At 35.7% G+C, this 15,191-nt stretch overlaps 1 protein-coding gene across 7 annotated transcripts in view; it reads left to right on the plus strand.

The window, feature by feature from the left end:
- CPEB3 (cytoplasmic polyadenylation element binding protein 3) overlaps nt 1–15,191 on the plus strand; it is an 81,012-nt gene that overhangs the window by 25,688 nt on the left and 40,133 nt on the right. For 6 of the 7 annotated variants that reach the window (XM_041415846.1, XM_041415851.1, XM_041415850.1 and 3 more), the window contains exons 3-4: nt 3,006–3,165; nt 14,086–14,142. In XM_041415846.1, coding sequence (XP_041271780.1) covers nt 3,006–3,165; nt 14,086–14,142 — 217 coding nt within the window. The remainder of the gene's footprint in view (nt 1–3,005; nt 3,166–14,085; nt 14,143–15,191) is intronic. The other variant, XM_041415847.1, reaches the window with a different exon arrangement.

Genomic DNA, 15,191 nt, shown 5'->3' on the forward strand with positions numbered 1-15,191 from the left:
TTGTTGGGATTGTTTGGCAATAGTCTGGTGGCCTATGGAAACAATGCAAAAGGCAAATCCAGGAGCTGGAACAGTGTCAGCTCACAAAACCAGGAGAACCTGTTCATGCTGAGAAATGAGGAAACATAATTGTGAGTGTATGCAGAAGCACCAGTCGTCTTGGAAGAAATTGCTGAATTTAGAAAAGAGTTTTCAAATCTGCTGAGTACAAATGAGTTGCTACTGAAATGAAAGCTACTGAGAAAAATAGTAATAACCCTTTTATTTAGGAGCTAGAATGTTAGCCCTTACTTGTGTTTTATCACCCACACTGCAAAGTCTGTAGTCAGCACACGTTATACTTATGCACTGCCACAACATACTCGTAAAAGCTGTTGCATCTAAAATTTCTTTTACTAGATTTATCTTGCTCAAGTGCTATAATGGGAAGTGTTATAATTGCCTGGTAAAGGATTTTGTGTCTAATGTAGGTCTCTTTTAATCCTGAAAATATATTGCAGGTTTGTGTGCCCCTTAAAAGGTTAGGAAGATGCAGCATTCTGACAAACCTTCCCTGCCTTGTGCCATGCTATGATTTCTTTCTCCCTTTTTCCACTTGTGTCCATGTGCAAAGCTCCTTGGCAGGTTACAGAGCAAAGCAGGACCTCCCAGGGATTTGCTGCTATAGTAGCATAGTTAAAATATAACATACATATGTTAATAAAGGGCAATTAAATTCAATTTGTAGGCTGTGTCCTCTTCTGAACTCACGCCTTCTGACCTCTAAGACTGTAATCTCAGGAATGTTTGAAGCTGGAATAAACTACCATTGTGGCAAAAGCTGCAGTCCTGCCCTTTAGCTCTCCTACCAGTGCTGGTTTTGCCAGCTCAGCTCTGCTATGGCTGTATAGTAAACCAGGTCAGGGCACACATCTGACTGAAAAATACTTCCTTCCCTCTATTTAGGATATAAGCTATATCTTTAAATTCATATTTTCTCTTGAAAAAGGTGTTTTAGTTGGGTATTGAAGCATCTGACCACTTACATGCAGTACATGTATCTAAAAGATGCAGATAGAAAAAGGCAACAAAAATTCTTGGTTTGAAGGAATGATATAGATCCTATTTAATCAACTTACTAATGCATCACTAGAATAGGTTTTTTCATCAAAGTTAATGCTTCTTCTTCTTGATTTACTCTTGCTTTTTTTTGTGTGTGATTATGAAATAAACTCTTCTCTACTAGTGCATATTACTAAGAAGTCAGTTGTTTTAACCAAATAAAGTTTTCTTTTTGGGAAAAAAACCCAACCTCAGCATTTTGGATGTTTTTGTTTGGTTTGAGGTTTTTTTTTTTCCCTAGGATCTACTTTGATTTGCTGGACATACATACATTTTATTTTATGTTTCAGTTTATTGCTCCATTTGGATAGGGGAGCAAGTACTCTTTTAAATACAGTATACAAATGATGGAATTCTAAGCAGCTGTAGAAGACAAGAATCATCAACAAAGAATTGAAAATGAGTGAGCTCATTTGAACTTCAGTACTTAGTATAGCTTCTAACAGAAATCAAGTATTATTCTTTGAACATCATGTTTGACTGCCAGAAGTGCTTAATAGATTAAATAAATGTGTATAGAAAATAATGGTAGTCCACTTATACTAAAGACAGCATTGGCATGTTGGATAAGGGAAATTGGGTCTTCAGTTTAGAGTAGGCACTGTGGGAACATGAGATTTTTGACAGTAAGGCTATCTGTAGTTCAGAGTTTTCTGTAACAGCAAGCTTTTAATGATGTGTATTTATTTTAATTCCAGAACAGGAATATTAAAAGAAAACTTAATTTATACCAATATTCTCTCCTTTAGTTTTATTTAAAGACAACCTAGGAACAAGATGATTCAAGAGAAATAATCTTTATTAAGATAGAATTTTATTACCTTTTCTATGGATACTGCTTTTTCTCTGAGGATTTCAAATACTAGTCTTGCAAGCAAAAATATCTTATAATAACCAGCATGTGAAAAACATTGTTCCAGGAATTGTGGGAGTATATTACAGTGAAGGTTTCAGTTTGCAGGGTAGAATGTTATACCACTCTTTATCAACTGTAGCATAATATAGTATACAACACCCCCCTTTTTTTAATGATAGTGATGAGAGTAGGCAAACAAATTTTTTTTTAGCAACAGGGTAACTACAAGGGGCCATTCTGTTATGCTGTCTTATGGTGTACAGTACTCTGGATACATGGGCATTGGTAGATTGTTTCCTCCATGGAATTGTTCCTGAACTTTGCAACTGGTTGTTCTGGTAGGCCTGCTAAAGACTGATTCTGGGTTTTCTTTTATTTTCTTTTCTTTTTCCCTTTTACTTCCAAAAGCAGAAGCAGAACTACAGTGAATTTAAAATGGGAGGCTCAAACAATACAGCCCAGCCCTTGCTCAGGTTTTTGAGTGCCCTACAGTGCGTTATCCTGGCTTGCCTCTGTTTTTTCCTGCACCTAGTGTACTTTCCTTAACCCATCAGGTTAATGTTGGACATTTGAAGAATTAATTGGTACTTTCTGGCACAAAGGTGCCTGCTGGTGTCTTGAGCGTTGCTTGCTTCTGCTCTGATAATAAGGTAGCACAGTGACAGAAAGCAGATGGTGAAGCTGTAAACCAAGTGTCTCTGAAACAATTTCATTTCTCCAGTGGAAACATTAATACTGCTTTATTTCTAAGTTCTTATTTAAATGACAATGTTTAGAATTAGCAGTTGCTTGTATGTATATTTTTAGAAATACTTAAAAGCCTCTTTGCATAGCTGTACTGGTGAAAACAGCAGTTGCAAAATGAAGGGTATAATTTTAAACAACTGTAGACATATTTACTTTTTTTTTTTTTTCTTATAGAGAGTTCTGTCAAGAATAAATGTAGAAGTGGATGCTGGAATTTATATAACAAGAAATGAGCCTATATTAGAAAAGTAAAATTTTCAATAACTCTTGTCTTTTCTTCCTTTTTTTTCCTTTCTTCTAGGACCGGAATAGGCCCTATGACACTTTTAACTTGCACTCTTTGGAAAATTCCTTAATGGATATGATAAGGACTGATCATGAGCCTCTGAAAGGTAAACACTACCCTCCCAGTGGCCCACCAATGAGTTTCGCTGATATAATGTGGAGGAATCATTTTACAGGTTAGGAATATTCATATGTCCATGCTTGCTTGGTGTTTAAACAAAAATCAGCATTTCAGTATTTCTATAAACTTTTTATTAATGAATGAGTTTCCAGTTTTGTGAAATTTCTGTTTTCCCATCTTAAGATAAACTTCTCTACTAGGAAGATAAGGTGAAATGTGTGTCCATTTATTGTAAGTGTACAATCACAGTATTATCTGACTGGCATATCTGAAACATGGGATTTTGTATCAACAAATTGTAGAGCAAGAGCTCTTGCTGCAGTCACTTCAAAAAATGTTTAATGCAACTGGAGTCCAATTGTTGTGTTCAACATCTTTTTCAAAGGTTATACTAAAGCGTGGATTATCAGCGAGGATGCACTGGTCCTTAACCAACCACAGTGTTAAGGTTATTCTCTATAGTTATTCCAGGTTTCCTTTAAATTAGTTTATCTTAATTTGGATTTCAAATTGTTAGGGGGAACCAAAAGATATTAGCTATTGTTAAGTGCTGGGAAAGTTTTGATCATTTACGCTGTTAAACTCCGTTTGTTCTACCAGGTGTTGGCATTAGGGATGAAACCATTTGTAATACTTGCCTGATAGTATAGTAAAAGGTGTGGCAGCATTTCATTGAATTCCTGATCAACCTGCACCCTCCTTTGTCTTTATCTTTCATTGCTTATGTTTAAAAATAGGTACACGTTCTTGCTGGTATGCATTCTTGCTGACTTATAAGACTGAGGATAGTTGTAAGCCATATACCAAGGAAGTATTGAAAAATAAATTATTCCCAAATACTAAGTCAGAACACAAAGAAGAAATTCAGTTGTGTATAGCACTTCCTATGCTAGTGCTTATATACATGTTTTTTGATGTCATGACTGCCTCATTTACTCTCCTCTCCATTTGTAAAAATATTTTTTCTTGGCCAAAAGTATTGGATCTTTTTTGCCATCTCTTCTGGGTACAGGTTTTATTCACAACCCAAACAAACTGGCTTCTTTACCACTGTTATCTTGAAATTTGCTATGCCATAGCCTTCATGTGTATTTAACCATTATTCATCTATCTAAAATGGCAAGGAATGCAGTCTCATGTCTATTTTGATCATAAATCTCTGAAATAAGGGTTAAAGTTGAACTTTAAAAAACCATGCTCCACAAAATTGACATTTCTACTGGATATATGTTTCATGTGGCTGGCATAAGAACATTAAATAAAATTCAAATTGCTAGTAAATACAGTTAAGTATTTTTTGTATCTTGTTAGATACATTGCAATTTAGCTAAACCTCCTGATTTTTATGTTTTTTTTCAGTATTTATTTACATATACAAAAAGAGACTAATTTTTTAAGAATGAATTTCTACATGAATCTGAGTGTGGAAAAAAATGAAAAAGATGGGGTTAGAAATTGGATTGGATATTAATTATTGAAGTTGGATATTATGTGAAGTTTAAATTGATATTTTCCATTTGACAATGGGACCATTAGGTTTACTTTTGCTCTAACAAGGGCTTCAGTCTCAGACTGGATGTGCTCTTTCTGGCTATTTCATTTTCTCATTCAGTGTTGCTCACCCATTTTGGCCTTCCTCCCTTGCCAATGAGCTCACTTCCAGTCAGCAGCTGTTGCAGAAGTCTGCTTTTCTATCAGTTTTCTCCCTGTGTCTCTGCCTGTGGGTTTTTCCCTCAATACCGTTGCTTTCCCTGTGTTTCTTTTTTCTCTTCCTTTTAAATACAGAGCTGACTTTGCCAGCCCCCAGCCTTCCCTGGCCTTGTGTGCACTTTCCCTGCTCCTGTTTTCACACTGCAGTGTGACTGGGAATATTTGCAGGAGCGGCTCTTTCAGGACATGTTCATTCTCCCTTGCAAGAGGTGTTGCTTTACTCTGTGTTAAACAGATCTATGTTACTATTTTAGCTGAATCCTTTTCCTGAAAACCATTCTTCTGCAAAAATTGATTCAGTCCTGACATCACTTTCTTACTGTATTTTTGCTGTTTCTTTTCCTTTGAAAATTGGTCTTGAATGTTTTCCTGTACATCCCACTACTTTTTCTCTACAAAGGTGAAGGTTTTCAGCTGCTGTCCTTCTCTGCACCTTCCTCACATTTCACTTTGTTGTCTTATAAACTCACTTGCTTTTTCTTATTTATTCCACACTCCTCTGACTCACCCCCTTAAGGTAGCAGGACATTTTAGTCTGTTAGCACATTCAGAAAGTAAGTGATCAGTTCTGCTTGCTTTGGCTTACTCTTAAGTCATTGCCAAATTTTTGTTTATTTTCACCTTGAAGGTTTTTTAATATATTGGTTATGTACTTCAGCTTAATTTTTTCAGTTCCTTGTAGACGAGCCCATGTGATTGCCTCTTGTGTGAAATATCTGGAGTATTATTAACTTAACCAACTCTGAGCTAGTTCCTCTTCATTTTACCAACTCTGTCTTTCATATTCAACTGTTTATTCCCTTTTAATCTTTACTTCCTCTTGCATCTGATTGTCCTCTCTTAGGTTTGTGCACTATTTCTTCTGTAGATACAAAAATCCTAATTTAAAATAAAAACAATGAGATGGATTTCAAATTACTTTTTAAGATTCTTCTTCTTTTGGTAAATGAGCCCTTTTTTCTCAAACAATCACAGCTAGCAGTGCCTACAGGTCAGTTTGCCATACATTTACCATCCAAATTTTTAAGTGGAAAGTATGAAAAGGGTGAGTACCAAAATCTTCTGATTTTGAAAATACAGGAAGATTTGATTCTAGAAAAACTGTATATTTCTTGGGGCCTCCAATGCATGTTACAGAGCCTGAAACAGGTCCGTGTTTCAGGATCATTTCACCCTGCTGCTGCCAGCAAATATTTATTTTTAGAAGTACTGTCTGTGTATGTATTAATGAGTAAAATATTGCAAGCAGTTTATCTGAAGTTTGAAACTTTGCTTGGAATATCATCATTCTTGGCATGTGTGCCCTTCATGTCCCAGCAGATATTTGGAACAAAAAATAATTCTCTTGGGTATGGAATGAGAGCTCTTGATTAGAATGTGGGTGGGAGGATTAACCATAAAATATTCTGATGGGAAGACCAAATTAAAATGCTTCTGGGATATTTTGTTCTTGTTTTGGGGTCTGAGTTCCTCATGCTGTGTTTGGTTCAGAGGAGGTAATGGAGAAACTCAAGGTGAGAAAGGGAGAGTCTCATTTGTAGTTGTTGAAGCTTCATACCCTTCTCTCAGAGATATGGTCAGGCTTTGTCCTGTAGGCCGTGGAAACTGAGTTTATTTCAAGGTCACCAAAGCAGATCACTTCTTTTTAAGCCTGATCCACTTGACCTTGAGAGGACATGTGATTAAGTGACATTTTTTGGGGAGGGACTTTTTTATTGCTTTCAATTGTGGAGCAGAGCAAGTCTGACAGATTATTGGTGCAGCAGAAGTGATCTGATCCTCACTCCTGCAGTGCTGAGTTACTCACATTGAGCCAGTCTGATTGGCAGGCTGGCTTGGTGCTCTCCACTGAGGACAGCCAGGGTCACTCAATCACTCAGTTCTTTTTGTGTATTTCTTGCTGTAAAAGAGATTTGAAATCTAGCTCTGAGGTTTCTACACCTAAATTACCAGCATATCCATCTAAGCTGCATTTTATCATGAGCCCAGGCTTGGGAGAAGGTGCTCAGTGCCCGCTCTTGTTTTGTTTCAAAAACTGATTTCTTTTTCTCAGCTTTTCATGCCAGATAGGGGAACCCTTCTGTATGTTCCAGGTTTTCTGTCCTCACAGTCTGGGAACTGTGCAACTTTAAAAGTCATTTGCCATTTTTGTACTTTGAGATTTAAGGAATGTAAATTAATTGAAAAGGAATTCTCATTTTCGTTTGTCCCAAGACCCTTTGGCAGACTTCCCTACCTGCTTTCTCTACCATCGAGACCAGCTTCAATGTTATTCTTTTCTTTCAGTCAATACTCATAAATACTTTCCTTCTTTCACGAGGAGGAAAAAAAAGAGGAAAAAAGTTGAGTAAAGGAATTGTTAAGCTTTACTTGGTTAATGACAAATTGCAGTGTACAGCCCAGGGTATCTGGCTGTTCCCCATGTCAGTCATAATGAGGCCTCTTTGACAGAAATGTGCAGTATTTCCTAGGATGTTTTTCCTGAACAATCTTATTTATTTTCTGAATGGCCAATAAAATATATTATACACTACAAAAGTATAAGTGACAGTGTTGCTTTAATGAGGAAAGGTTCTATTTGCAGTATTTTATAGCCTTCTTTATTTACATTCTGCTTTGACCTAAAGGTGTAGGGCAAAAGTAAATTATCAGAATGGCTATGGGTAGATGCCACTTATCACTGACCAGAACATTTGTTTCCTACATAAAAGTGTCTCCTGTCTGTGGTGTAATATGTCACTGTTGCAATATGTTGCACTGTTTATCCGTGCCAAACTATTGCATTACAACACAAACAGAGGTATTCCGATCTATAAAAAATATTTTGATCAGAAGTAACTAGCAGCTGCCTTTGTTCTATTTTTAAATAATTAAATAAAATATTTCAGCTGTGTTAGATCATATGCTGTGCACATGTGCTACTGACAGGTCATGAAACTAAGTATAAAACTGAGGAAAGAAATCATGTCCTTCGAAGTGTTTATTTTAAATTTACTGTTACACTGGATAACAGTAATATTTGCTTTTTTATTCTAAATCAGAACAGAAACAAACTTTGTAATTTAAAAATCCCCACCTAACAAAAATTGTGGGTTTTTTAAAGTATCAGTGTGACACAGCTTCAAATATAAATAATTGGAGGCAACACATGTACAGGGAAATTTCAGGAGTGGGCTTTAATACCTAATGTTAATGGATATCATACTGTAGAGAGATACACAAAGTACGTGTTGATTATGTCACAATATTTCAGTAGAGATCAAGATGTTGAATATAAATGTACAACAGTTCACAGGCAGAAATAGCATCTGTGGGGAAATCTTTTATCTTGATTTTCAGTACTTAATGTCACCCATTTATTTGTGAAATACAAAACTGAAGTTACTGGGTTACTGCTTCATAACTTTTGTAAAGACCCTATCAGGTCATATGAAAACTAAGCAAAATGTAGGATATCTTGTTTACAATTAAGTTACATTTTTGACAGCCAAGTGTTTGAAGGTTATATGCAACTTAAGGCTGTTATAATAAATACAGAATGGACCTTCACTTTTCCACTTTGATTTCCATTAAGTTCAGTACATGCCACCTGATTTTGTTCAGCTGTAAGTGTTCCTAAGCTTTTTGTAAGCAAAGCTCTAAGTTTGCCACATGACCTAAGAAAAGTGAAGGTGAATGGATCATATTTGTGTTTGCAGTTGGCAGCTGAACACAAAGGTCATGCAAATAGAACAAATGTTGTCATCTCAGTGCTAGGAATGGTGCTACACTGTTGGAGCTTTTTGCAACACCTCCATTAGGAAGAAAGTGCAGTGTACCAGCATTTCCCAAAATCTCGATGCTCATCAGACCCCTTTCTGTAAATGCTCATGAAAAAGAGAGTGAGCAGACAGATGTGTTTGCACGTGTATTTGTGTTTAAAATTAGGCCCCTCATGCTCATCCTTTTGAAGGAAAGAGACTATGTTGCTTTTCCACTTGAAACTCTGCTTATTTTAAAAAATCCTCTTTAATATTTTTTTTTCAGGACAGAATATGGTCATTAAATGGTTCATATTTTTTTAATTAAATAAATGCCTTTTGCAATGATCCTGTAGAGTGGTCATAGTTCCTAATTTGCTGCTGGCAAACAGCATGTCCTTGTTTTTGCCCTGCTGAATCTGTTTGGTCAGGAGTGGTGGGGTTTTTTTGTTTGCTTTGTTTAGTTTAAAAATTGGTTATAGAGATAGCAAATTTTCCTTCTCTTTATTTCCCTCTTTTCGTTGTGCTATGAAGACTGGCCTCACAAAGACCTAAATCTGTTTTGCTTTTTTTCTTTCTCACTTTGCTACTGTTTTGAGGGTTTTGTATATTTTAGTATAGGTTGCTAATGGTAAAGTCTGCTTTGATATTGCTTTATTTTAGTACCCCCAAACACAGCAATGAAAAATGCCAATATTGCTCTTTTGAATACACTTCTAGAACTTCATGTAGAATGAGCATATGTGTACAAATACTTGTCTACCACTTATAAGTAATGCAAAATTTAACTTTAAGTCTTACTTTCAAAGTACTATTATCTTGAAAATATAGCTGTTTTCAAGCTAAAAATGTTCGCACTACTTAAATATGTGCAAGACTGCTGTGTTTTATTGGAGCAACATAATTTACTTATAAAAACTGCATTTCACTGTAATGTATATGCTGTTTTATTTTATGCTGTTTTGTTTTCCCTACTGATTGGATATATATGCTTAGTCAGTGATAGGAAATTTTATTACTGATATTCACAGCTGATAATTATACACTTCTCTTCACGTTGCCACAGCGTGTTTTTGCACAGTTAAAGTATATACCTGTGAACACAGCAATAGTTCTTCATATTTCCCTTCTGGCAAACAATAGTACTTTTGTTCTGCTCAGTATTTTAATTTTTTTAAAGATCTCTAAGTGTGGGTGTTTAAATTATGGGTGTGAACAAATGGCAAATATACATAAAAAAGAGGGGAGAGAATAAAGTCAATAAACTTCTTCAGAGAGCTACCTCTTATTTTTATATTTTTTTTATGTGGACCCTTGCTTACAAAATTCTAGGTGTTGAAATTGTCTTGGGCATGTCTGTTGAGTTAATGTAGCATGGTTTCACATATCTGTAGTTTCGGGGAAAAGGAGAGAGAATGCTTGAAGTTCTACTCCGGTAAAAACTATTAAAATTCTTCTATACGCACACGTGCTTCATGCTTTGTGGCCATTTGTGAATCCTGGAGCACACGCTCGTGGCTGAGCTGGGGGTGTGGGGAGATGAGGGAGGCTCTGGAGAGTCATAGGTTGTGCTGTTATCTGGGCTCCCAAATACATGGCAGTCAGATGAATAATCTTATTTCACATGTTTGGGGTAGTATTCTGGTTGTGCTTTGGTCTTTGCACTCTTCTGTGTCTAAACTTTAACCTACCCCACTTGCTACCTATCAATCCAAGTAAGTATTGCTGGTTTTTAATGCCTTTTGTTGGCAGTAATTTGGAAATTATAGAAGAGATAAGATTGATAAAGGAGGTATTATTACTAAAGAAATAGAGCAGACCCAGTCCTGTTGCCAGTTTCATTTGACCTTGCCACAGAATTATATAGTCATAAATTGTAATTGATATCAACAGTGATCTTAAGAATCAGAAAGGAAGTTCTCATTCCAAGGAAGTTCTTGTTCCCAGAAGCTTCAGGACAGGTCAAAAGCAGACGAACTTTGCTATTTTATAGCAAATCTTATGCCAAATACTAATTGCTGAATTGGTATAAGTGGTTGATCTGGTGCAAATCATGATGTATAAGAGTGCAAGAAATTCTCAATATATAAGCGATGAACATTGTTTCTTGGAATGTTGATTGTAACATAAGAGAGGTTAGAATAGGTAACTGTAATCTTAAAAGCCCTTCACTATGTGAGTGTTCATATCCAGGTACTGATTAGGGTTACACAAAGCTCATAGGAAGAGTAAATGAATAAAAGAAGAAATGCAATAGTGGTGAAACTGTGTCTGATATTAATTTTTACTATTTCTGGAACAGCATTATTTCTCAAAACTGATCATGTAACTCAAAATTATCTAGACAATTTAAAAAAGCTTATTTGCAAAAGAATCAAGAAAGATTCATATGTGGGAAGGGTATACTTCCTTAAGTTGTTAGAAAGATTTCAGAATTCATTCAAGATCAATATGCACCTTTACAAAGAATAAGGTAAAGTTAAATTGTTTTACCATCTCATTTCTAGTACAATACAGAACCGAGGATGCACAGACTTGATGTGCTCTAAAAAGGAATTGGGCTCTCTGCCATGACAAGTATGATACTGCACATGCAGCAGAGCACCCAGGCTGTCCAGCTAGAAAAGTCTCTCCAAATGTTGTTAGGAGAGCTAATTTAAGAAATTTAATGATGTCAGATAAGCAACACTGCAGCCTGTGCTATAGAAGAGTCATCAAGCCTTCATTTATGCTCTGAAGTATTTAAAGAGCAAGAAGTATACAGGTAGATTTTTCTTTCTAAACTAGGAATTGAAAAGACATGTAAGAGTGATTATTGCTGTAGCATAACTGCAGTAGTCTAAGTGTAGGTTATAAAAGCACATAATTGAAAATATACTCAGTAAATAGTTATGAAACCAAGACAGGCAGACTGAAAATGGCAGATGTACACTGAATACAAGTACTGGGGATGCTGTTACTGGAAGGGTTCCTATTTATGATTTCGCTGAACTGCTGGAATCCATAACTTCTGTGCTCTTAATTTCTGCTTAGTGTACTTAATATTCTTGAAAAGTAAATCCTTTATTTGGAGATTTTGTTTTATAACTATAATTAGAAATATGTGCTTATATAGATCTTGTAAATGGTCAGGTACATGTTTTTTCCTAAAATTGGTTATTTTCCAGTTTTCATTTATGTGTTTCACCTAAATAGGTCTTTGAAAGTACGTATACTTAATTAAATTTCACAGTTCTACATTGCACCTTTAAAATAAAAAATTATAATTTCCTTTCTGTGCTCTCTTGTTCCTTAGATAATTATGCAGTTTTGTAATCTACAGATGGCCTCTTTTTTAAATCAAATAATTTGCTTCAAGCAACAAAATATTAAAACATTATAACCAATATGAAAGGCTGTATAATTGTCCATAATTTGTTGTCTCATGATTGGTGTATTGCCAGTCTCTTTTGAATGCTTTTAGTACAGGTGTGTTTTGAAAGGATTCCATTAATCTGTTTCTATAGAGCTGCACGAGGGAGCTCTGAAGATGTACAGAATTATCCTGCACGCTGGCTTAGCTCAGTGGGGGAACATGTCCTTCTGCTTGTGCTGCTCTGTATTTTCTGCTCCTCTTAAAAGATAGCTGACAAGAACTGTTTAAAAATAGCAGGCCAAGGGCAGGTGACAAAATGTCACACAAGCAGCACCTGGTCCAGTAACAGCCTGGAGGGAGGAAAAAACCAAACCCAGATGTCACAGATAGGATTCTATTTCTGAAGCTGGTTGAACAGCAGAATTTCAGCTTCAGCAGAGGAAAAGAGAAGGAGCCATCCAAGCGTTATGCATTCAAATTTTACTCTATTTTTTCATAGTTGGTTTTTTTTCCCCCCTTCTATTCCAAGTACTAATTTTAAAGTACAAATTAGTAGAGACACCTTTTCTCTTTACAAGTAATACCTGTAACCTCACGCTCATTAATACATTGTTAAGGAAAAGGGGATTAATGTTCATCTGGAGATGTCTTGAAGTATTTTAGCAAAGGTTATACTAAATGAAATAACAGCAGCTTTAATGTTTCTGCAGTGCCAGATTAATGTGAAAATATGTATAGGAGAATTATGTCTGTAATTAGGAAATGTGAAGTGGTTAATGAAGCTCATCTTTTTAAGGAGCTTTGCTCAAGGAGTTGGAAAGGAAAAATGGAAATTCTATTTACCTTGTTCCTCACTTCTTTCTGGAGGTGCTCTTTGCTTCATAGCCTTATTGTGGTCGCATTTTTTTCTAAAAGAAGGAGAAAATTTCCATGTGAAGATAAGATTGATTTACTTTTCTTAACCTGCTTATGACTTAGTTTCAGAAGTGTATTGAAACCTCATGCTGCATCTGTTCAGAAACAATATTCATTACAGCACAGCAGCTTCTGTGACTGGAAATAGAAAGTTTTAATTATCAATAGGAACTAAAAATGTTGGAGAGGATTGGCTTTAGTTCTGCTTTGCCAGAGTTTGTTAAAATTTGGGTTTGCAGAAGTACAGGAACATAACCATTATAATAGTTTTTCAGTGTAGTGAGTGAGTCCTGAGCTCCCATATTTGAGCGTCCATGTAGTGAAGAAATGTAAAGTGACCTTTTCCTTTGCTCCCAAACTTATCCACAGACCTAGAGACAGGAAAAGCCTATGAAATGGAATTACATTGTATACATAAAGTTATTTACAATACTTAATTAAAATAATTTTTACGTGACTGTAATTATCCTTTTACATATTTTTCCAAGTAAGGACAAATAGAAATTACAGCTTGCGGATTTTCTTGGGTGGTTTAATTTAAAAAGTCCTATGACAAAGTGTCTTCAGGGTGAGGTTTAATACTTCATCTCAGTTAAAAAGTACCCAAAACGAATCTGAACAGCACTGCTGCTGTTAGCTCATTTTTTTGCTCTAACAGTAAAAGTAGGTTCTCTGGACTGAGTCTCCTTTAGGTCAAGAATATCCATTTTTCAAAGTACATATGAATGTACTGCTGGAGAACAATATTCCTTCCAGCCCAATGTCTTATCTCAAATGGTAGGTGATGGGAGATTCTTAGGGAAGAATGCAAAACCAGGGTAAGAACTCCCTCTCCAACCATCTGTTAACTTGAAAGCTAATGATGCTGCATGTAGTATGAAAAATAATGAATTATTTTTACCAATTAAATGGAGTTTTGTAATGCTGTACTCATTATTGGAAGCCAACTATAAATGGCATAACTGCATCAAGGCTGAACTTGAGGTCTTGTTTTGAAAGGGTAAGCATAATGCTTTCTTAGTGCAAACTGAAGGAATGTATTAAAATAATTGTGTCATTGTTTATATTTTAAGTACATACTACTGAAGGTACTATGGTGTTAAATATTTAAATGTGTATTCTTGGGAAGTTGTCTTCAATAGGTGGAAGATTCAGCTACCCTTACTGTTCATTCCCTTTAGAAATGTTTCATATTAATGAATTTAATTCAGTTTTGAAATCAGACCATTGAAAATAGCTTTTACTTACATTGCAGGGCGTATGGGAATAAACTTCCATCATCCAGGAACAGACAATATTATGGCTCTTAACAGTAAGTAGTTAATGTCTAGTGATTTATATTGCCATGTTGAATATTTTTTCTTACATCTATTGTGTTTAGCTGCGCAGTCAGACATAAATATTTGCAATGTTTGCATAGAAGTTCATGTTCATTCTCTGATAATGTTTTTCATAAGTCAATCACCTCTTATTCTTTATATTAACTTTGTAATGTCTTTATGTGTTTCACTGGAAGCTTCATAATGCCTGCTATGGAAAATATTACAGAACAGTCTCTTGTTCCCTCCTTGGTGGGTGTGTATGTGTGTTAAAGCTGTTACTTTGATTTCTGCTATCTCTCCAGACATATTTCTTCCTGTTGGGATGAGCTGTTACAAGTTTTGCGTACAGTTACATGGACTGACAGCGTTTGCTTTGTTGGTTTCCATTATGTAGATGGGAACTGGGAGAATGTGTAGACATCTAAATAATGAGGAAAACTGCCCTTCACTGATAGATTATTGCTTTTTTTTCTGTCAGGAAATAAAAGTAAAATTAAAAGTCCAGTCATGAACATACAGACTCAAAAACCCTGGCAGAATGGATGTGGAAGGCAGTTCCTGTGTGGGGAGGGTGGGGGACTGGGTGTCAGGCAGCACCAGCAGAATGCTGAACTGAACTGTTGAAATCAAAGCAGATATTTGTCTGTCTAATCCTGAGAAATGCTGACTGTTTCGAAATGTCCATTTTTGTTTACAGTGTTGTGTTCAACATTTTAGGATTACTTACAAGCTTCTCTAAATTTTTTTGCCTTTGCACTGTCTATGTAAGTTAGGCTGTGTATGGCTGAAAACTGCAGGGGTTCTTGTGTAGTACCAAGCAAAGAATAATTTATAGATGTGAAGAACCAAAAATTTGTTATAGATAAGATGCAAGGTGTTTAACATTTGGCTTTAAAGGCCAGCTTTTGAAAACTGTAAGACTTTCCTTGTCCTCTTCTTAGTTTTACACTGTTAATAGTGAGGTGATATTTTGGGGAGTTTTTGTTGTCATAGTTAGCATATTACAGGAAATCAAATCATTAACTAGGAGAAATGTTTT

The sequence above is a fragment of the Onychostruthus taczanowskii genome, unplaced genomic scaffold (assembly GCF_017590055.1).
Source record: "Onychostruthus taczanowskii isolate IOZ18803 unplaced genomic scaffold, ASM1759005v1 scaffold5, whole genome shotgun sequence".
In the NCBI taxonomy this organism is placed as follows: domain Eukaryota; kingdom Metazoa; phylum Chordata; class Aves; order Passeriformes; family Passeridae; genus Onychostruthus; species Onychostruthus taczanowskii.